This window comes from Xenopus laevis, chromosome 6S, assembly GCF_017654675.1.
Source record: "Xenopus laevis strain J_2021 chromosome 6S, Xenopus_laevis_v10.1, whole genome shotgun sequence".
Classification (NCBI taxonomy): domain Eukaryota; kingdom Metazoa; phylum Chordata; class Amphibia; order Anura; family Pipidae; genus Xenopus; species Xenopus laevis.
Genome location: NC_054382.1, coordinates 89507233 through 89529976, shown reverse-complemented (window position 1 = coordinate 89529976; position 22744 = coordinate 89507233). Strand labels below are relative to the sequence as shown.

Genomic DNA, 22744 nt, shown 5'->3' with positions numbered 1-22744 from the left:
CACACTCACTGACACGGGAGAGGATTCCTGTAGTTGTGCCATGTGGGACTCTGAGGATCCGATGTATACTAACGAATTTTTTAAAAATTCTTTTTGATGTTACTGGCCATTTAATGAAAAAAAAATTGGTTTCATGTTTAATTTGCAAAGGACTTTTTATGTGTAGGTGACAGGTCCACTTTAAACAGTCTTACCAAGCTGGAATTTATATTTAATAAGCCACTTAATATGATGTAATCTATTGGCTGCTTAAGTTTTAATTTGGAGGGAATCGTTTTCCTTTAACCTTACGGACCCTGCATCGGCTTTGTGTGCAGATGCACAGAGCAAATTTCAGTGCAGAAATGTGAGAATATGCATTTTTTTGCCAAAGTCCCATCTGTGTCTCTACAACTAGGTAGATGCTTGAGAAAGGGGTCACGCCCCAAAACGTTGCAACCCGCAATAAACGAGCAAGGTTATACCTGCTAGCAGTACCCATGTTGTGCCGGTGTGTTCTGTTTCTACGTTACATTTGAGGCTGCCAAGTTCCTCTATCATCGAGCACCTGGGGTTCGCGTTTGTCTAGATGGCCAGGGTGTGCGAGAGTAGTTCTTTCCTTCTTTAATTCTCTACAACTAGGCCAATGCAGTGCCTGTCAGTGCAGATCCCAGACAAAATGGAAGGCTTCAGATGTGCTGCTCTTAGGGTTGCCACCTTTTCTGGAAAAAAATACTGGCCTTCCTGTATATTTATCTTTTTTCCCTATTAATAACATTGGGATCAACCATCATTTTTACCGGCTAGGCCGGTAAAATACTGGCCAGGTGGCAACCCTAGCTGCTCTCCACCAGAGTTCATACCTCCCAACTGTCCCATTTTTTTGTGGGACAGTCCAGATTTTGACAGCTCAGCCAGCAGTCCCGATTTCTCACTGCAGTGTATTGACTTTCACTTTGCACCAACACCAGAAAAAGATACAAAGTTTCTAAAACTTCATTTTTTGCCACAGAGCCCAGAAAACTCAGCATTTGTAAGATACGCAAAGATCCAATTGTAACTATTTAAGATAAGCTAGACTCTTGGGAGAACGTAAAGAGAGGGCAATTCACCTTTATTAGCAAAACTGTAATACATAAAAACATAGCCCTAAATGGGTGGAGGCTTTCCATAACCTGCTAAATTTTGTAGAATGGACAGGGGGTGTGGCCACAAACAACTCGCCCTGTGGCTGTGGGAAAGAGCAGCACATTTATTTCACAAAACCAGGGACTGTATTACCATTTGAGTGCTCCACGCAACAACACAAAAGAAAGTAGATCAGAAAAAAAAGAAATTCCTAGAAAGCTAGCCTATGCACCCTAGCAACAGGCACAAACCCCACTCCCCCTTTTCATAGCTAAAACAAACGACAACATTATATTGCGTATTTAAAATGCGACTGGACCAATGAATGTAAAAGCGCGAAGTCCTGCGCATGCGCGTGGAGGCGTCGATGTTGTGACGTCAAACTCATGTCTGCGGCAGCCAAGTGGAATTCCATGCTGCTTTCAGACGCCTAAAACCCGAACTGCCTAAACAAGTTGCTGTGTCCAAACTGCGTAACGCTCCGACTATGTTCGTGGCACGGAGTATCGCTGCAGATCACAAAGATTTGATCCACGATGTATCGTTTGATTTCCATGGCAGGAGGATGGCTACATGTTCCAGCGACCAGAGTGTGAAAGTAAGCGGGAGAGTGTGTGGGCTCCCATCCTATCAGGAAACCTTCGGCCCTCCTGCTGTTGTTGAGCTGAAAATAAGGAAGCCTAGGTTCCCTCCAGAGACCTTCCTCCCACAGTGCACCGCTGCTGACCCCTATAAGTACCTTGCTTGTCATTAGCAGAGGGGTTGGTGCTTAATGTTCTCTTCTAAGTGATTTCCTGCTCAATATTTCTCCTGATATGCCCACGATAGGCAGGACGATATCAGGTTAATCTGATTGTTCTGCCCTAGGACCAAAAGATCGGATAATAACAAAGAAAATGGGCGCAGATGGGTCGTAGGACTGCATCAACTAAAGGTGGCCATACACGAGCCGACAAAAGCTGGCTCATGTATGGGGTCCTCCGACGGGCTTTCCCGATTGATATCTGGCCAAAAATCAGCCAGATGTCGATCGGACGGGACTAGAAAACCCGTCTGATCGTGAACCGCATCTGATGCAGCCGACAGTTTACCCATCGTTATGATCCGATCTTCGGGCCCTAGGGCCCACTAGTAGTTCAGACCGATATATCGGGGAGAGATCGCCAAAGGATCGGATCTCTCCGTGTATGGCCACCTTAACTCACACAGTCTTTGATTGCAGGAAAAATCAAACCTGCCCGATCGATAGGCCTAATATTGATTGGATAGACCCATCGGAAGCCCCCACACAGGAAGCAGATAAGCTGCCGAATTGGTCTGAAGGACCGATATCTGCACCTTTAATCTGTCTTTGTATCATCCCAGCAATAACCCTGCTCTACTGCAGTTAGGGCACTATGGGGGGGGGGGGGGTGTTAGCAGTGGTGCAGTTTGAGGGGAGAGGAGCAGGTCCTTTTGAGCAACCTATGTTTTTTTTTTTTTGGGCTCTAATTTTACTTTACGCCAGATGGGTAGATTTCTTTCCGAGGCCTCAGCGTCCTAGCGCCCACCATCCGCGCACACTGTTCCCCCGAGTGCCATAGCGCTGGGGAACTCTGCGTTCTCCATGCACTTCAGGATGCGTCTGGGCGGCATGCATGTAGTGGTAGATGCTACAACTCAATACCATTTAATAATTTCTTTCACATTTATTTCACTCCAAAAAAAAAAAAATCTGCTAGGCAAGTGATAAATATAGGAACACATCCGGACAATTTGTACATCGGTGACAATGTCGGACCTAAATCTGGTTTTAGGTGTCGGTACATGTATCCTGAAAATTACCAGGATAAAAAATTTACAAGGGCGAAAAAGATTCAACTCCCACTGCTTGTTCCTAGTCAACCCCATTTACCTAAGCATTAGGTTTGAACACCTATCACTCACATATAAGTGAAACAGAATGCTTTACTTTGGAATCTCACACAACTGCAGACGAATCAATGTATTATATATTTATATTTGTAGGTTTGGGACAAAAGTGAAAATGGCAATTGGCATTGTACTGCAAGCTGGAAGGTAAGTTTCCCTCATAAAATATCCTTTTATATATACTCTTTAGTGGGCATATGCAAATTAAGTGCAGTGGAATTTTTTGAAAATGGCCTTGAAGGAGGTTAAAAGTTAAGTAAGCTCAAAAGATAAAGCTGCATTCCATGGTTTCACTAGGGCTTAGTGCATTAACCCACAGTAACTAATTAGACGTTTGATTTTAGGCCAGTGTCCTGCAGGGGATTTAGCCTTTTCTGGTGATGTTAAGGAGATCAGCATTACTACCAGTAACTGCTTTGAATAACAAAGTATAGCAAATGTGCCTGTTGTAGACTGAAGGCAGAGACTAAAGCTGGCCATAGATTTGAAGGTTTTAGCCTCGTTTCAGATGCATGATTGTACGCAGTCTTCCGACCTGCAACTAACCATTCAGATTAAATATAGTAGTAAGAGAACGAATCAGATGATGTTTTGGCTGTGACCACAATTGTATGAAAGTTATGTCCGACAAATAGTAGTGAGTGTCGCCCATTGATATTGTCATATATCAGCAATGCATGCAGAGATATTCTCGTTAGCAGGCAGAAATCTTTTAACCTGTCTGATCGCCATGGTAAGTATAATGTTGGGAAGATCGACACACGGTTCGAAAATTGTAAGAACCTTTGATGCGTATGACTTTATCTTTGCGTATATGGTCAGCGTATGAAAAAAAACAAAACAAAAAAAAATGTTTCTACTAGAACACTATTGTGCCTTTTCACCTGCAATAGACAAATCTAAGTTAATCTCTGCACTAAAAGACCAGTAACACAAAACAACTATCATATATTATTCATGGCTCTTTATAGAACCATAAAAGGAAAACCTTTCCAGGATAAAATGGGCATTTGTTGTCTGGCAATATGTGTTTGATCAACACAGAACTTTTTTTAAATGTCACTTTTATTTGTTTTATTAAAAATACACAGTAAAAATATTTTAGCTTTTTGAGGTCATTGCTCTTTTGCTAGGGCCTGGTTTACTACTCATTAGTATATTAATAGAAAAAAAAAAAAAAATATGGCAGGTTTGTTGATTGCGTAGTACTGGGCATCAAAAACATATACATTAGTACAGTATTATCTGTCCCAGATTAATATTCTTTGTTGCTGTAGGCCCCCTTTCCTTTTTAACATGTGCATGTGTAATCCTGTAAGTGTGCATGTGTCCATCGGATAGAAATTGGGTACCTCTTCCCCTCCTCTTGGCTGTGGATTTAGCAATTAGTCTGGTGGTGGGTTAGGGTTTAAAAAAAAAAAAAATCAAAATACACCACCATCTGAAGCTGCTGCTCTAAGCGCAAACCTCATCGAATATATGGCCCTCAAAATATCAACATGGTATTCGAGTGGACACTATATTTAATGCACACCGCAGTCGTGAGTTTGTAGGTTACTTTGTTAACCTTTTTATTCTGCAGGGAAAATAATTTTTTTTATGTTTGTTCCTAAGACCCACAGTGGTTCAGTATGGCGGGTTACATGGGCTCACCCAGAATTTGGCCAAGTATTAGCGTCTTGCTCATTTGACAGAACTGCTGCAGTGTGGGAAGAAATAGTTGGTGAATCAAATGATAAGCTGCGTGGACAGAGTCATTGGGTAAGACTGTTTTTCACAGCATTGAGTTTATATGAGAACTCTATAAATGATTATATGACACCTTGTTATTTTTGTCCAGATTTGTAAAAAGTTATTTTGTTAGTTGAATGTATCTGCTTATTTCCAACACCCTTACCTATATTGCTACCATCAGCCACAGGCATTCCAGTGAGCAGTGTAGTAAACAGTCAGACTGGCTTGCCAGAGGATTCTTCTTGTGGGCCCCAGCCTAAAAAATTATGCCCCCAGTATAGGCCTGTATAACATCTATAACATTTGGTACTGTACTGTCAAAGTGTAAAATAGGTCTTGTAAATAATAATAGTATATATTTAATAATTGTCAAGTAGGATACATGCCCTGGTCCTAAGAGTATATTTTGAATCCTCATATTGTTTTCTAAAAGGGCTTATGGCAAGTTTCCAGCAAGAATTTTTTTTATATTTTTTTACAAAACTAATTTTTATAATATCAAACATTGTTTTCCTGCAAAAGTAAAAACGTTCTATTCTAAGGACCGTATGCCTTTTATAACTTGCCCCTACATGAAGATCCTCTTTCTGGGCATAAAGTCTTATGTCTCCAACAATAATAACAAAAACAAAAAAGTTGTTTGGTGATTCCCTAAACTGCTATATCAATAGGTTAAAAGATAGAGGTGGGATAGCCCAGAATTGTGAGCAGAAAAAAACAGTTTAAGGGGAAATCTATGTTTAGTCACCTCGATTGAATCTGATTCTGCTTTAGGTAAAAAGAACAACACTAGTTGACAGTAGGACATCTGTAACCGATGTAAAGTTTGCTCCAAAACACATGGGTCTGATGTTGGCGACCTGCTCTGCAGATGGAGTGGTGCGAATATATGAGGCTCCTGATGTTATGAACCTTAGCCAGTGGTCCCTGCAGCATGAAATCTCTTGCAAGCTGAGCTGCAGTTGTATCTCCTGGAATCCCTCAAGGTTAGTTAAGAACAATTTACTTTGTTACATATCTGAGTGATGGTATGAAACCAGGAAAGCAAATACGATTTTTCAGACTATTTACAACCGGTTACTTTGATTTCAGATTTGCTCCTTTAAAGGAGCATTGCATTCATGACAAATTAAATATTTGCTGAAATGATAGAGATATATTGTTAAAGTAGAAGGAAAGTTGTAATCATTGGGGGGGGGGGGTACAGAGTAAGTGTAGCGGAGCTCATGGGCTCCATCTTCTGGATCTCCAGTCTTCTTCGAGTCCTCTTCCTTCCCTTCGGCAATTTCCAGCACTTTTGGGTCAAAAGTAATTTTATTTACTTACCAGATACCCCAGGTCATTGCTGCTATAAGCAAAAACTGCACTGGTCCATGGTTTTTAACAGTAACCCCCCCATTGCAGTCATCTTCCACTTCATCTTTCTTTGCTACCCCAAGGCTAACACGTGTGGTAGAGTGAAAAGGACAATTTTTTCTTAAACTCTACTGCTCATGTGCACCTGTGTGAAGAAAGACAAAGCAGGATAAAGTTCGCTCTGTGGTGCTCATTAAAAAGAACCCTGGCCCAGGGTATCGGGTTAGTGAATACAATCACTGGGGGTTCCTAACTTTTGTCACTTCCCCATGATTGTTGTCTTTCCTTCTCCTATAAAATGGAAATTTCATATGAGCTTCAACTTTTGTAAATAATTTGCTTTATAAATAAAAAAGTATAATTGCTTCAGAAACAATACTGATTATTTAGCTTTATTTACAAACATTCTATTTCCATGAGCTGGAGCTTATATTAAATTTTTATTTTCCAAATTTGTTCCCCTTTAAAGGAGAAATAAACCTCCCAAAAAGAGAAGCCCCTACCTACTACCCTAGGTAGTCGCCCCTCCCTGCTTCCCCCCCACATAGTTTTTTACCCCCTAAAAGTACCCTGAAGAGTTTGCTCAGGTATCAGTGCTGAGTAAGCACAGCGGAGCTCATGGGTGCCATTCCAAACTGGAAAAAAAGTGTTGGGCGATGAAAAACGCCTTTAAAAACAAAATATAAATGTTTCAATTAATGATAAACTAGATAAAACACATTTCCATATTAAGAGATTTTTGTTTTTCATAAGGAAAGAAAGGTATACAGGTGTACATTGTCCCTTTTAAATATTGTATTTTTTTTTAAGGGGCAGATTTATAAAAATGTGACTTCAGATTTTGATAAATAAAAACTCACCTGTGTCCTTTTCATTCCCATTGGATTTTTAGAAGGATATTTATCAATGGGTGAAAATTAGAACTCACCATTTGATAAATATGCTTCCAAAAATCCCATAAAAAATGTATATGATGTGGGTGAACTTTTATTTATTAGAATCTGAAGTCACATTTTTATAAATCTGCACCTTAGTGTTTGCTTTTCTCTCTTAATATTTAATATGAGGCTGATAATGTATACAGAATAATCTTTTTTTCATAGTTGCACATATACAAAGTTATGTTTAATATGAATTCCTTTGTTAATGTAAGCAACATGGCAGCTCTTATGTATAAATGAAAATGTCTTTAGCATATAACTGCAGAGGGAATAGAGGAACAAAACTGTAGTAGATTAACCAGCAGTTGCATTAATATATAAAAAGCAGTAGAGTAGAAAAAAAGAATAGAAAACTCTGGCATGTAGTTTTCTAACTTCAAGGAGATTGCAGCAAACATTAAGTTTGAATACAAAACTGTTAAAGTTGCAAGTGGTAAAGCAAACTAGAATAGAAACTTTATAACTTCCAAGCTGGAAAATTAATTTGTCTGTAGCACATAACTGACTCTCTTTATTTGGTTGTTCTAGCTCCCGGGCCCATTCTCCTATGATTGCTGTAGGCAGTGACGACAGTAGCCCAAATATCATGGGAAAAGTACAGATCTATGAATATAATGAGAACACAAGGTATTTGTTCTGCCTTTCTCTAACTTGGCACATCTAAACATCTTGCATTTATTTTTTTGTCTCCAATAATCATGTATGTGATCTTGGTTTTTTCTGATTGCTTAGGCTGGTTCCTTAAAGAGCCTGTAACACCAAAATATATATATACTGTTAAAATAATCTGTTGATCATACGATGACTTAGAAATCACTTCACCAAAATTTAAACTTAAGATGCATTTAATAGCTCTGAAGGAAGTTCCTCATTTATTATCAGTGGACCAAGTAAAGTTGTGTATACTGTCTGTCGTACCATAAAAAATTGAACCAACAGACCTGCAACATGTTGTCTGGTGAAGAATTGTTCTATGTAGAATCTATGTAGAATCTTCTAACAGACCTAGCTCACATATTTTGTAAGGAAAAATAAGGGTGAAGCAGAACAAAAATGTGATGGAAGTGATATGTATTTATTATTAACAGCAGTGTAGATGCAAATTATACAGTGGTGTGAAAAACTATTTGCCCCCTTCCTGATTTCTTATTCTTTTGCATGTTTGTCACACTTAAATGTTTCTGCTCATCAAATACCGTTAACTATTAGTCAAAGATAACATAATTGAACACAAAATGCAGTTTTTAAATGAAGGTTTACGTTATTAAGGGAGAAAAAAAACTCCAAATCTACATGGGCCTGTGTGAAAAAGTGATTGCCCCCCTTGTTAAAAAATAACTTAACTGTGGTTTATCACACCTGAGTTCAATTTCAAAGGTTATAAAGCCATTTCTAAAGCTTTGGGACTCCAGCGAACCACAGTGAGAGCCATTATCCACAAATGGCAAAAACATGGAACAGTGGTGAACCTTCCCAGGAGTGAAAATTACCCCAAGAGTGCAGAGACAACTCATCCGAGAGGCCACAAAAGACCCCAGGACAACATCTAAAGAACTGCAGGCCTCACTTGCCTCAATTAAGGTCAGTGTTCACGACTCCACCATAAGAAAGAGACTGGGCAAAAACGGCCTGCATGGCAGATTTCCAAGGCGCAAACCACTTTTAAGCAAAAAGAACATTAAGGCTCATCTCAATTTTGCTAAAAAACATCTCAATGATTGCCAAGACTTTTGGGAAAATACCTTGTGGACCGACTAGACAAAAGTTGAACTTTATGGAAGGTGCGCATCCCGTTACATCTGGCGTAAAAGTAACACAGCATTTCAGAAAAAAGAACATCATACCAACAGTAAAATATGGTGGTGGTAGTGTGATGGTCTGGGGTTGTTTTGCTGCTTCAGGACCTGGAAGACTTGCTGTGATAGATGGAACCATGAATTCTACTGTCTACCAAAAAATCCTGAAGGAGAATGTCCGGCCATCTGTTTGTCAACTCAAGCTGAAGCGATCTTGGGTGCTGCAGCAGGACAATGACCCAAAACACACCAGCAAATCCACCTCTGAATGGCTGAAGAAAAACAAAATGAAGACTTTGGAGTGGCCTAGTCAAAGTCCTGACCTGAATCCTATTGAGATGTTGTGGCATGACCTTAAAAAGGCAGTTCATGCTAGAAAACCCTCAAATAAAGCTGAATTACAACAATTCTGCAAAGATGAGTGGGCCAAAATTCCTCCAGATCGCTGTAAAAGACTCGTTGCAAGTTATCGCAAACGCTTGATTGCAGTTATTGCTGCTAAGGGTGGCCCAACCAGTTATTAGATTCAGGGGGCAATTACTTTTTCACACAGGTTTGGATTTCTTTTCTCCCTAAATAATAAAAACCCTCATTTAAAAACTGCATTTTGTGTTTACTTGTGTTATCTTTGACTAATAGTTAAATGTGTTTGATGATCAGAAACATTTTGTGTGACAAACATGCAAAAGAATAAGAAATCAGGAAGGGGGCAAATAGTTTTTCACACCACTGTATATTAACATATTTTGGTGTTACTTTTCCTGTAAGGCATCAAAGAAGATCATTTGAATTTTTTTTATATCATACATTTTGTTTTCTTTCTGATCATGGTACTTCCTTTTGTTTCTGATCTAAAGTAGAAATTGGTAATGTAGTTTTCTCTTTCTATGTAGCTGATGTTCCGCAGCAGTAACATTGTCTGAAATTAAATGATTAAAACACATTTCTTCCAGAACGTTAATGCCAATGCTTTGTAACTTACATTTGTCCCTCATTTTAATTTGACAGAAAGTATGCAAAAGCAGAAACTTTAATGTCTGTATCTGACCCTGTTCATGATATTGCATTTGCACCAAACTTGGGGAGATCTTTTCACATACTGGCTGTGGCAACCAAAGATGTCCGGATTTTTACCATGAAGCCTTTAAGGTAGATCTTGAATGATGTTGGGAAATGTACTTAATAATACAAAATTCACTGTAGAAGGAAGCACGTATATTCAATATTGATATTAGTTATTAGATATTTTAATGTGCTTAGATGTGTTTCTGTCCCAACAGTAACTTAGTTATAGGGTTTAAGCAGTATTCATTGATTTTTCCATGCCTCCACCAATCTATTTATAAAACGTCACCTATTGAATAGCCTTACCCTACTTATATCACATTTTTTACATTAGTTCAATGAATAGGGTAGGTGTTAAAAACTTTTCTCGCTTATTGTCTTAATTAAAACGTGTGTTTTTTGTTATTTCTTGCACTTAAAAGGGCAGAATCTCAAAGTAAAGTAACATTCTACTTTTGGTTCATACAGACTATAAATATCCCTCTGTAGAAGCATGTGAGATGAGAAGATCATAACAGTCTGCAGATGGAAAAGGGAGGGATTAGTTTATACAGAGGGCCTTTCAGTGTACATATGATTTGTTTTGATTGTGCTTGTATTAACTGATGTGCAGAATGTAACATTCCGTTTTAAATTTTACCTTGTTTAGTACAAAAAATAGAATGTTTAAAAAAAAAAAAAAAAAATTATTCCCTGTTTAAAACTAGGCAAAATGTATGTTGAGCACAAGCCCTATGTTGAAAAATGTAATATACTGTCCAATCATAACAAAAAATCTATAACATGATAGACAAAGAATGCTATTTTTGTTTAAGGAAGGAATTAAGCTCTTCTGGAGGGGTGACAAAATTTGAAAACCACACAGTAGCTCAGTTTGATAACCACAACTCCCAAGTATGGAGAGTAAGTTGGAACATAACTGGCACAGTCTTGGCCTCATCTGGTGACGATGGTACTGTTAGACTGTGGAAGGGTAAGTCCATTTATATTGTAAAAGAGCAGTGAAACATATGTAACACTCTAAAGCCTTTTTAAAAATAATATTCAGGCACCAAGAGTAGTAGTTTGCATAAAAAAACAGCAGATTTTATCCTAACCTAGTGCATGTGAAGACTGTGCTAGTGCATGTGCTTAAGGATGCTGCCATTCCATTTTTTTTAATAGGCTCCTAGACAGTTGGGGTACAATACAAATCTTATAAGGTATGTGTTGTTAGTAGTTATATTTCATTTTACTCACATTTTCTAGATCAGGGGTAGGCAACTCGTGGCTCCGGAGCCCCATGTTGCTCTTCATCCTGCTTGCTGTGGCTCACTCTTGCGGCTTTACCTGTCACATCGACTATACAGGCCTCGCACTTGCTGGCAGCTTCTTGGGTGTGCGACCGCGGTAAGCTAATGGTTAGCTTACCGTGGTTGCACACTCAAGAAGCCGCCAGCAGGTGCGAAGGCTGTAGAGATGTGACCGGCAAGACCGAGCCGCAACAAGATTATTCATCATGATCCATATCGTGGCCACACACTCAGGACAAGAGAGGGAAATTCAGCATGGAGCTTCAGAAACAGGAGTCACATTAAACAAATTAGAACATTAGCATTTACTAGGGCTATTCAGTGTTTAATTTAAAGTAGGCCTACACTTCTGTTGGTTATATTCTGTTGTAACAGTTAAAATTAAAAAAAAAAAAAGGTTAAAACTTTTAAAAGTCTGGTTCCCTGGGCTAATTTCGCCTTATACACTTGAAGGTATCGAGTAGGGTTGGCTCTTATTTTTTGTTAACCCTTCCCCTCCCTTGTTTGCTATCTATGATTTCTCTTTTCACGGATGTGTATTTCATATCACCAACATTTGCTAATACTATGCCATTGTTATTTACCCTGACTGTTGGGCATTTTTGGAAATGTATGTACTTCCTTTTTTTTGTTTTCTTTTGAAAATCAATAAAGTGCAAGTTACAAAAAAAAAAAAAAAACTTTTAAAAGTTTATAAGCTGTGTTGTATTTTACGGCTCCAGACTATTTTTCTTTCGTGGAAGAGGGGGCAAAATGGCTCTTTTGATAGTAAAGGTTGCAGACCCCTGTTCTAGATTATTACATCAGAGACGTCTGTAATTACATTGTTGATGTTTTGCTATTGAAATTAATTTGAAATTCATTTGTTATTTTTACTTGGAGTATTTTTTTGTATTTTCTCATAGCCTTTCTTTAAAATAAATTGCGCAACATTACAAGGTTTAGCTAAGATTCATCAGCAAGAGGTTGAAGCTAATTGGAAATATATCTGGACCCGACAATTAAATAGTGTTAATGTTTCTGGATAGTGAGACCTCTTTAAACTTTGTGTATTATGTTATTGGGAAGAGCCTCTTGTTTACCAAGGGCACCAGGCATTCATATTGCCCATAGCACTTTCTGGATGTTATTTTGTAGTTTTGTAGAGGGAACAATGCTCATCTGCTTCTCTAGGCAATGCAATTAGGTATTTTTTTCTACCACAATCAATTTGATACCTATCTGACTGAATTAAAAGCAAGGAATCCCAAAACTCAATTTCCATTTTTTTCTGGTTAATTTTTAACTATCCTCCTCTTTAGCAAATTATATGGACAATTGGAAGTGCATTGGTGTTCTCAAAGGAGATGGCAACCCAGTTGGTAATTCTTTCCAAGGCATTTTTGGATCCTCTATTGGTTCAGCGAGTCATGGTCTACAGAATTCTGTAAATGGAACATCAACTTCTGGCAGGTGAGTGCTAACCTGTAACATAGCTTTTTAAGGGGATGCTGACATTGTAATATTTCCATTTTATGTCAATGGCCCAGTTATAAAATATAGTTTAGGAGATGCTGGAGACACTTTTACCCGTTATCCCACAGTGTTCCTAACTCTATTGCAAGTTAGGATACACTAAACAAAAACATGTATTTTAGCAAAATAACAGCAAGGCGCAGATTTAGCAAACATTTATTTCGATTTTTTTCCACGATACAAAATTTTTTTGTACCCAAACACACATTCGAGTTATATTTTATAAAAGTAATGTCTGGTATGTATTGAGTAAAAAAATAAAAAAAATAAAAAAAAAATTGAAAATTTGATTTGTAAAATTCCACCATCTAAAAGCTGGTGAGGTTATGTAAAAGACAATGGGAGTTGTCCTAAGCAAATCTATGAATTGTTTTGGTTGATTTGAGGGTCTTTATCTGGAAACTTGATCAATTCGAGTGATTTGAGTTTTTACAGTATATGAACCCGATCGTTATAGTTTTTTGTCCCCCTCATTTTTTATTAGAGTGTTTGACACAGTTTTTTTTCATAAATACCCAAACATTTGAAATTTGAGGTTATCCAAGCTAGGAAACCACTCAAACAACTCACAAATTCAATTCTTGATAACTTAGGGTTGCCACCTTTTCTGGAAAAAAATACCGGCCTTCCTATATATTTATCTTTTTCACCTATTAATAACATTGGGGTCAACCATTATTTTTACCGGCTAGGCTGGTAAAACACCGGCCAGGTGGCAACCTTAATAGCAACTAAAGAAAGCCCAAAGTAATTGCGCATTCGATAGAATTCGAATACAAGTCTTTTCCCCAAAAAAAACTTGGATTTTTCAAAGTCCACCAATTGACTCCAAATATTCTATAGGAGGTCCCCCATAGACTAAAACAGCAATTTGGCAGGTTTTAGATGGCGAATGGTCGAAGTCGCATTTTTAAAGAGACAGAACATGATAAATTTCAATATTTTAACTTTTTTTCAAATTTAATTTGGACTGTTCCCGAGTCGAAGTACACAAAAAATAGCTCTAAATTCGAATTTTTGAAATTCAAAAATTCACCTCGACCTTTCATAAATCTGCCCCTAATAATTAAGAAAATGCCAGAATGCCAAAAAAAAGTGGTAGAAGAATCTCTGAGCCTTTAAGAGTTACTGTTTTTCCTGCCCTGCTCCTCGATTCTTAGGCATTACCTAGCCCCTTTTTTGCCTCTTATGGCTTCCAATTTTTTTTTTTTTTTCAATCATTTTCCTCACAGTTACATGTTGACTGTTAATATTTTTCTGCTACTGATGTTTGTTCAATTTTGTTACAAATTATCTTAAATTTCGTTTCACTTTCTCCCACGCCACCTTCATAATCATTTGTTCCTAGAATGGACATACCCTCTCCTCTGGAGTTATTTTCTCTAGTTGCCAGTGCAGACATTATGTTTTGTCTTCTGTGTATGTACTGAAAATTGAGACCTGTGAGAAATTATTTTTTCAGTCCAAAGTCCCTTTTCAGGTCAAACTACAAACTTTCTTTTGATGAGTGATTTTATTTTTTATTTTAATAGGAGGATAATCAGCAGTAATTTTTGCGTCTGTCCTAATCCTTATACTAATAATGCTTGAACTGAGTGCATTGATTATCTAATCTTATTAATGTTCATTTCTGCCCTGTCTGAAATATAAGGTAATTGAAGCAATACTACATCTGCCATAGCTTAAAGGAAAATTTCAGAGTAAAAATAAAGTGGATAAATAGCCTGTGCAAAAGAAAAAAAAAAATCCAATATATAAATAAAGGTTGGAGTGAGCGGATGTGGAATAGAACAGAAGACTACTTCCTGCTTTTCAGCTCTCTAACTCTGAGTCAGCGACTTGAAGGGGGCCACATGGGACATAACTGTTCAGTGAGTTACAATTGATCCTTAGCATGCAGCTCAGATTTAAAAGCAAATTATGACCCATGTGCCCCCCCCCCCTCAAGTTACTGATTGGTTTCTGCCAAGAGATCTGCAAAGTAGGGAGTAGTGTTGTGGCCATTATAACATAGTAAGGTTTAAAAAAAGGCACACCCATAAAGTTAAACCTTTTAAGTCTATAGTAAAACCTGCCTAACTGCTAGTTGATGCAGAAGGCAAAAAACTCCATTTGAATAAATTCCTTCCTGACTCCAAGATGGCAATCTAACTAGTCCCTGGATCAACTTTTAATAAGAGCTCTCTTCATAACACTGTATTCCCTCACTTGCTAAAACCCATCCAACCCCATCTAGGCTATTGAATGTATCAGCCTGTACCACTGATTTAGGGGGAGAATTACACATCTTCACAGCTTTCATTGTAAAAAACAGCTTCTGAATATTTAGATGTAACCTCCTCTCCTCCAATCAGAATGGGTGACCTCATGTCAGCTGGAAAGACCTACTGTTATTATATATATTACATATTTGCCTAATTCTATTGAAAACATTTTTTATTTTGCACAGCCTATCTATTTGCCCAGTTTTATTTTTATAATGATCAATTCCTTTAAACTTTCCTGTAAATGTCCACAGCAAATATTTTTCTGTTAAGAAGATACAGAGCATGTTCCTCTTGTTTAGTTGGGTGCTCTGCAGTAGCCAGTTTTTTTTATTCTACTTGTATGTTATACTCCCTCAACCAAACATTTCTGTCATTTATCAAACATGGCCACCACTAACACTTTAGACTGCAGTTTATTGCCAAGGTTTCATGTATACAGAAAATAGTTCAAATAAAATATTACCAAAATATTGTATGGTAATAGCTTTATAAGGGAGCTAGCACACGGGCACATTCGGGGAGATTGTCGCCTGGAGACTAATCGCCTCTTCTTCGGGGCGACAATCTCCCCGAACTGCCTTCCCCCCTGCCTGCTAAAATGAAAAATCGTTTTGGCAGGGGGAAGGCAGTTCGGGGAGATTGTCGCCTCGAAGAGGAGGCAATTCGTTGCCAGGCGATTAAATCTGCCCGTGTGCTTGAACCCTGAAATGTAACATGCTGTGGTCATGCCTTTGGCATGCATTTCATTTTAAGGGTTGGGGAAAAACTATTTTGTAATTTCTTTTTTTAAGATTAGTTTCATTTCTAACAATTATCTAGAGCTTTGCAAAGCCACTGCTTTTCATGTTTATGGTACTAATTTAGTTATGTAATCCTGCATATCTCTATCTATTTTTTTTTCTTTTGACTTACATAAATGGCAAAGAGTATTGCAGTTGGCACCCCCTCCCCCTTGTCTGACTTAATATCAAAAGCAAACAAATAGGGTTAGTTACCTCATAAACCAAATTTGCAAATTTCTTCTTTTTAGTTGTGTTTGCTGTGTTATTCATGAGTAATAACTTTAATCCATTTGCATTGTCTGTGTCTGCAAATAATACAGCTTAGCCATGATAAACTTGCACAAATTATACAATGTTTTTGCAAGGGTTTTGGGGCAGAGATTCGGGGAGATTAGTCACCCAGCAACAAATCGACTCTTCTTCGAGTGACTAATCTCCCCGAACTGCCTTCGCACCAGCTAGAATCGAAATCGCCAACGGGATGGCGCTCTGAGCTCTTCGTTTTCCGAAAATGCCTTACACAGAAACTTCGGGCGACTTCTGAAAACGAAGCGTCAACGATAAGATTAGAAGCTGTTGATTTCACAAATTTATTTAGAAAATAATTTATTTCTTTGTGGCATGATACCATTAATTTTTAAGGTGGGGCAAAGTCATTTTACACATATTTGGGTTTTGGTGGTGAAGGCAAGTTCATGTTCTACAAAATAGACTTAATTTGCTTTATGCTAAAGAATACACTATATAAGCAGGCCATGTTTGCAAAGACCTCCGAATTCCAAATTGAAACTTTGCCAACAAAATCTATTGTAAGTAACCATAATACTCACTGAATTTTGTAGTGAAAGAAGTACTGGTGCTATTGCCGTTAATGCCAGTCCTGTGCGATAATAAAGCACTGCTAAATTAACCAATGGAATCCCATTGTCCCAAACTGGTAAGATTAAGTTAAGTAAAAATATTTGAGATGCTGCCACTTTATCTGAACTTGGCTGTATTACTGAATTCTACATGTTTTTAGAGACTAATGGTTTTAATACTGTTTCTGTTTTTTGCTTCTGGTAATGACATTGTTTTTACATTTGTGATGCAATTTTCCTTTTCCATTTGTGTTATGTCCTTAACAGAAAGCACAGCTGATACCAAGCTAACTGGAGTAACTTTGCTGTTTTGCTGCTTGTTGCATGCACAGGAATGGATGCCGAACTCCTTTCCCCCTTCCCCACCGCAGTCTGAATCATCCCAAGATACACGGGCAGCCTGCTTACTTCTAGATGCAGACCAAAAGACCCTTTTCTGTATGTTTATATTTATGTTTAGAGAAAAGAGTTCTCAAAGTTTAGATAATTTCTTTGTAAATTCATCTGGTCAAATTCCTTACTAGAAAGCAGGAGAATGTTTTTTGTTTTTTCAGTTGCCAGTGACAATTGGTTTTGAGCCATCAACATGCTGGATATATACTCACTGAGAATCTGTTTCATCAAGTTACATAATTATGTAGATATTATTGTTGGACATTTTGGCTGCAGATTTAACGATCAGTATTTGTAAATAAGTTAAATAATGGAATAAAAGTAGCATACATCCATTGGCTTTAATGGTTTAAACTGATATGTAAACAATCGTTTAAAGAAGTTCATAGGGGAAAAACATTTGAGGGGACTTTGTTTCACTAATTAAAAAAAAAGCTTTTTTTTAAATTGAAAGTTTTTTTGTTACTTTTTCTATATTGCTTTGCAAAAAGACAGATTATTCCTATTTTAAAAAATAATGTACACATTTATAAATTCATGCTACTGTAATCCCACATTTCTCTTTACATGTTAGAGATACTGACACCAGAAAATAATCTTTTTTTTTTTATATCCATCATAACATTATCATTGAATACTATTTATAATTTTGCCATAAAAGCATTCGTCTGATGCTTTTATATTGCCTTTCTTACCCCCATGTTCCTCGATGAGGGGGCTGCCATATCTGTGCAGCAGTAGTCGGTTAACATTAGAAACTCTGACAGGCTGAGAAGGGACAGTCAGGTTTAGGAACTTCAAGTAACAGTTACTTACAAAAGCAGAACTATCCGCAAAAAATAATCAGAAAGAACTATAGGTAACTTTTAATGTAGATTAATATTTTGAAAAAAAATGTTTGTGTCGGTATCACTTTAAGTCTTTACTAAGTGTTACAGGACACTGATAACTTTGTGCTGTGCTATAAAACTTGGCTTAGTCCCAAGCTTGATGCTGGAGCCTTTATCAAAGACCATTCTATTGGCACTGGGTTGTCCTGTTGATGGTGCTTATAGTTGTAACTGAAGGGTCACTTATATTATGAACTGGGATAGCCTAACAGCAGACACATAGAACTGACAGTACAGCTTTCGGTTACAGTATGATTGTATCTAATGCACGAAGCTATGGATAGATCTAATTAGTTCTGTGTGTCTATACCTTGAAAAGAACCTGTCACAATTTTTTGCCTCACCTTGTGCAGGACCTGGGCAACGCCAAACAACTGCTGATGGGTTCAGAACCTTATACCCAATAACTTTGATGCAGGGCATGGCCTACTTGGTATACCCGAGATAAGTAGCACCATTTCACTGTATTCTTGTATCAGCTCCATTGAGCACTTCTATCTGAAAACTAGGGTCATGTCAACATAAATTTGTCTCCATGTAAGACCGTTTCACAAATTTGTGTGCTTTAAGTGGCTAGAACTTTTTTTCCCCTCAAAACTGGCATTGACATTGCAAGGTCAGGGACAAAACAGTAGGGTCAATTATTTTGGGGGTATCTTGAGTAGTTACAGAATCATAGCAGGAGAACTTAAAGGGGCATAGCATATTCCTATGGCATTAGCTGCTGTGTTCGGCATCTGACTCCAAATATATCTGTTGAACACTGGTGCTATTCGTTCTGTCTGTCTGAGGAAGTTGATGCCCCCAGAAAGTTGTATCTTGCAGTGACTTATAAAACCTAACCATGTACTACATGTAGCATTTCTTGCAGCAAAACTCGCGTCTCAATAGGAGGCAACTATTAATAACCTGCATCCTATAGCAGCTACTAATCTTAGCCTAACAAAAACCTGATATTAATGACAATGCAGTATTAAGCTATAGACTGCATCAGACCTGCTAGAGTTCTACCCTAACAGTAGCCTTTTTCTAACCCTTTCACCAAGTGTTTGACTGTTAGGCCAGGGTCTACACACTGGAGCTTTTAGCAGGTAAAAAAAATGTGGATTTTTTCAGAAACTACCACTATGACCGTTACAAATGGGGAAAATACAATGGGGTCAGTTGCAAAAGTAGACGTCATTTTGGTACACCGTTTAAATAAAGCTTATTTCTGTTCCTTTGTGCCTTTCTAAATTTTATTCTTCAGTTCTTTCATTCACTACACTTTTTTTCTTTTCCTTTCTCCTTGTCCTGCTTTTTGTTCCTATCCCCTGTTTCAGGTATTCCTTTCACCCAGTGGAAAACTCAAAGGCTGGATCAAGATGGTCCAGCTATGCCCAGTTTATCCCTCCACCTCCACTGATAGAGCACCCTTGTGATGCTGACCCTACGAACCTTACTTGTTCAAACCCTCGCAGACGATACAACTCCCCAGCTCTTAACCCCTTATCTGAAAACCAAGGAAAATAAATACTGTTGTTGCCTTGTTTTTCTAATTGATCTGTTGCATATTTTTCATTTTAATACTGCTTATAGACTTGATGTAGGCTTAAGAAATTCATGCCAGAATTCTCCTTGAAGTATGCAACCTGCTGTGACTTGGCAGCAAATATGATAATGGTAAAGTGCCTAAGTAGCCTTAAAAAAAACAGAAAAAAAACCATTGGGTGCTACTGCATTTCAGTACAATTTACCCCTCTTTGCTTTTTAGACTTCATCCATGTGTATACTGCAGTAAACTTTGAATGTAGTATATGTGAATTTTTGTATGACTAATAAAAGCCTGTTAAAAACATGTGCTTAAATATCTTTTAAGAAAAAAAAGCCACTGAGATACAGTATAATGACATCAAAGAATATAAAATAGCCTAAACATAGTTTTCACAAAGTTTCCATTAGCTCTTGGGCACTAACTATAAGGGGCAGATTTATCAAGGGTTGATTTGAAAATTGGAAGTTATTCATATTTGATCCGAGTTTTTATTTGCGAGATTTATCATTAACTGGCCCTCCAATATGACACCGCCATTTAAAACCTGCCGCATTGCTGTTTGCCAATGGGAGAGGTCCAGGGATCAATTTTGAGTTGTTTGCAGCCTACCTGAATTTGATTCAGGTTGATTCTATACACCCGAGTTTTAAAAATTAGATTTTATTAATAAATTTAAAAAAACTCGCATGATTTTGAAATTCGACCCTTGGTAAATGTGCCTCTAAATGTATTGCATTTCCTGACCACAATCTGTTTTACAAAGTTTTTTTTTTTTTCCCCACTGGTTGTCCAGTGAAAAACCTGACCTGTAAAGCCTACATAAAGCGGCCATTTTCCTTCTGACACATCATCAGTAACATTGACATCTGCAAACAGGACAAGTATGCTGTAAAGTTCATGCAATGCAGAATGCAGGGTTACACAGGCACAACAAAATTTGATAAGTTCGGCTGGGGTTGAGCACTGTAAAGGTGTAGAGGTGTTTAGAAAAAATAGGATCAGAAAGCTAGAGTTTCTATGGGAACCAGTAATGCTATATCTTCATTGGCTTTTAGACTGGAGGGTGTGTTTAGTAATCTGAGATGAGAAGAACTGAGCATGCTCATGAGCCAACAGCCAAAGTAAATTCCTGAGGGAGGGGATGAGTGGGTGAGAGGAGTGATTAAAGGAGAAACCTCTTATTAAAAAAAAAAAACCCTACCCCACATAGCCCACCCCCCCAGCCTAGCTGCTACCCCAGCGTTTCGGCACATGCGCAGTTGACGCGAACCGGGAAATTGCTCCAACTGCGCATGTGCCGCCATGCTGGTCAGATCACCGAGACACTTGAGGTTTTCCAAATCAGTTGAATTTTTGTGCATATTATTAAATTTGTTTTGGTACCTTAGTGCAGTCGACCCGCTGACACTACTAGCGGATCTTCCACATTGCTTCAGTGACGCTGGGGGCAGAGCGATCCTTCCATAGGCTGAAGACCTGTTTTCATTTGTAATTAGCCTATAGAAGGAACGCGCCGTCCCCAGCCCAGCGTCACTGCTCTTCTTCCTCCTCTTTCCAGCTCTCAAATTGTGGTTACTGACCCCAGCAGCCAAAAAACTATTGCTCTGTAAATCTCAATTTTTGTTACGTATCTTCCTATTTAGTTAGTCTCTTGTTCAAGCTACTTCCTTGCTAGGGTATATTGGATCATAGCAACCAGATAGCTGCTTAAATTCTAAACTGGAAAGCTGCTGGACAAAAAAGCTAAATAATGCAAAAACCACAAACAAAAAAGAACCTTAACCTTAACTACCCCTTTGATAGCTTGTTGTTACTGTTGATTTAAATATTGTATGGCTTTGTTACTGATATCCATGTGTTGAGCACAGGCCCTGTAATGTGCCTTTAGATGCTTCTAGGTGGTCATTCACTTTACTTTGGTGGTCTGGTGACAGCAGTGTGACCTGTAAACATACAGTATCTGCCTTTAGATAAAAAGACTCATTGTGACAGTTGGACAAAACATGGAAGTTGACATACAGGTTCACTGCCTACTAGAAGGAAGACAATGGTATGGCCTTATAGCTACTACTTGGCTATGACTGCCGTTTGGCTGAAACTCATGAGTGTAATTTTTAAAGGAGTGGCTAAATGTGGCTAAAAATGCTATATTTACATACTGAACTTATAGCACCAGCCTAAAGTTTCAGCTTCTCAATAGCAGCAATGATCCAGGACTTCAAACTTGTCACAGGGGGTCACCATCTTGGAAAATGTCTGCGACACTAACATTCTCAATAGGCTCTGAGCAGCTGTTGAGAAGCTAAGCTTAGGGGTTGTAGCAAATTATTAACCAGAAAATGAGGTTAATCTGTAAAATAAGATGATGCTACAAGGCTGATTATTACATTCCGATGCTAATTGAATGGTTTTCTGTGCTGCCATGTAGTAATTATCTGTATTCATTGCTAATCAGTCTTATATTGTGACATTTATATTCGGTGTACTGTATATTTTGAGTCGATCCCTAGATTCAAAAAATGGCAGCAGCACAGTGCATGTGCAGTGAATCAGCAGAAAAGAAAATGGGGAGCTACAGGGGCATATTTGGGGGTACAGATCTTCACTGCTTAAGGGCTGTGGTTCCCTTGGGCTGGTACAGAAGCCAAAAACATTATGTACAACATTTCTAGCTACTTCTTTAGTTAAAGGACCAGTAACATCAACATTTTTTTAAAAAAAATTTGTTAGTATACATAGAAAAAAAAAACACCAAGACAAATTAAACTTTAAAATCTCAAAGTCTTTATTAAGAAATAACTTACTGAAACTCCGCTTGCGCTCCTCTTCAGAAAGCGAATGGGCGATCCATTGTGCGGCACTTGATTTCTCCTCCCTGCCTTCCTTATAGTCGATATCCAGGAAGGGGAAATTGAGCACCGAACGATGGATCGCTGCCGTGTCACCTTTTCTGAAGATGAGCAGAAGCTGAATTTCAGTAAGTTATTTCTTAATAAAGGCTTTTTAAAGATTAAAAAGATTTTAAAAATTAACGTCTTGGTGTTTTTTTTTCTATGTATACTAACGAATTTTTAAAAAAATGTTTTTTGATGTTACTGGTCCTTTAAACTTTAGTTTTCCTTTAGCAGCAGCAGCAGGTTTCTTATATGGCTGTAATTGGCTCTCCAGCTGCTGTAGAACTCACACACCCAGAATCCAACCGCCTCTTCAGCTCTTGATTACACTGGAATACTAGCCATTATTGCAGTGGCATTACCCCCTCCATCTATGCACCCCTCTGTTTTTCTAGATCTGCTTGTGC

At 38.0% G+C, this 22744-nt stretch overlaps 1 protein-coding gene across 3 annotated transcripts; it reads left to right on the top strand.

Moving 5' to 3' along the window:
* The first annotated feature begins 1435 nt into the window (after window positions 1-1435).
* Window positions 1436-19744, top strand: seh1l.S (SEH1 like nucleoporin S homeolog). 3 transcript variants are annotated; one of them, XR_005962141.1, is made up of 10 exons: window positions 1438-1705; window positions 3115-3165; window positions 4633-4779; window positions 5527-5738; window positions 7578-7676; window positions 9854-9994; window positions 10726-10883; window positions 12504-12654; window positions 16894-17064; window positions 19232-19371. XR_005962141.1 is itself a non-coding variant. In XM_041567164.1 (9 exons), the coding sequence occupies exons 1-9, from the start codon at window positions 1595-1597 to the stop codon at window positions 19419-19421; spliced, it is 1260 nt and encodes a 419-aa protein (XP_041423098.1). In that variant the 5' UTR covers window positions 1436-1594; the 3' UTR covers window positions 19422-19744.
* The last annotated feature ends 3000 nt before the right edge of the window (window positions 19745-22744 follow it).

Excerpts from the sequence above, each read along its gene's own strand:
- seh1l.S (XM_041567164.1), top strand. The coding sequence starts at position 1,595 with ATGTTCGTGGCACGGAGTATCGCTGCAGATCACAAAGATTTGATCCAC. Across the intron at positions 3,166-4,632 it reads ATTGTACTGCAAGCTGGAAG|ACCCACAGTGGTTCAGTATG; the intron begins GTAAGTTTCCCT and ends TTTGTTCCTAAG. Across the intron at positions 5,739-7,577 it reads ATCTCCTGGAATCCCTCAAG|CTCCCGGGCCCATTCTCCTA; the intron begins GTTAGTTAAGAA and ends TGGTTGTTCTAG.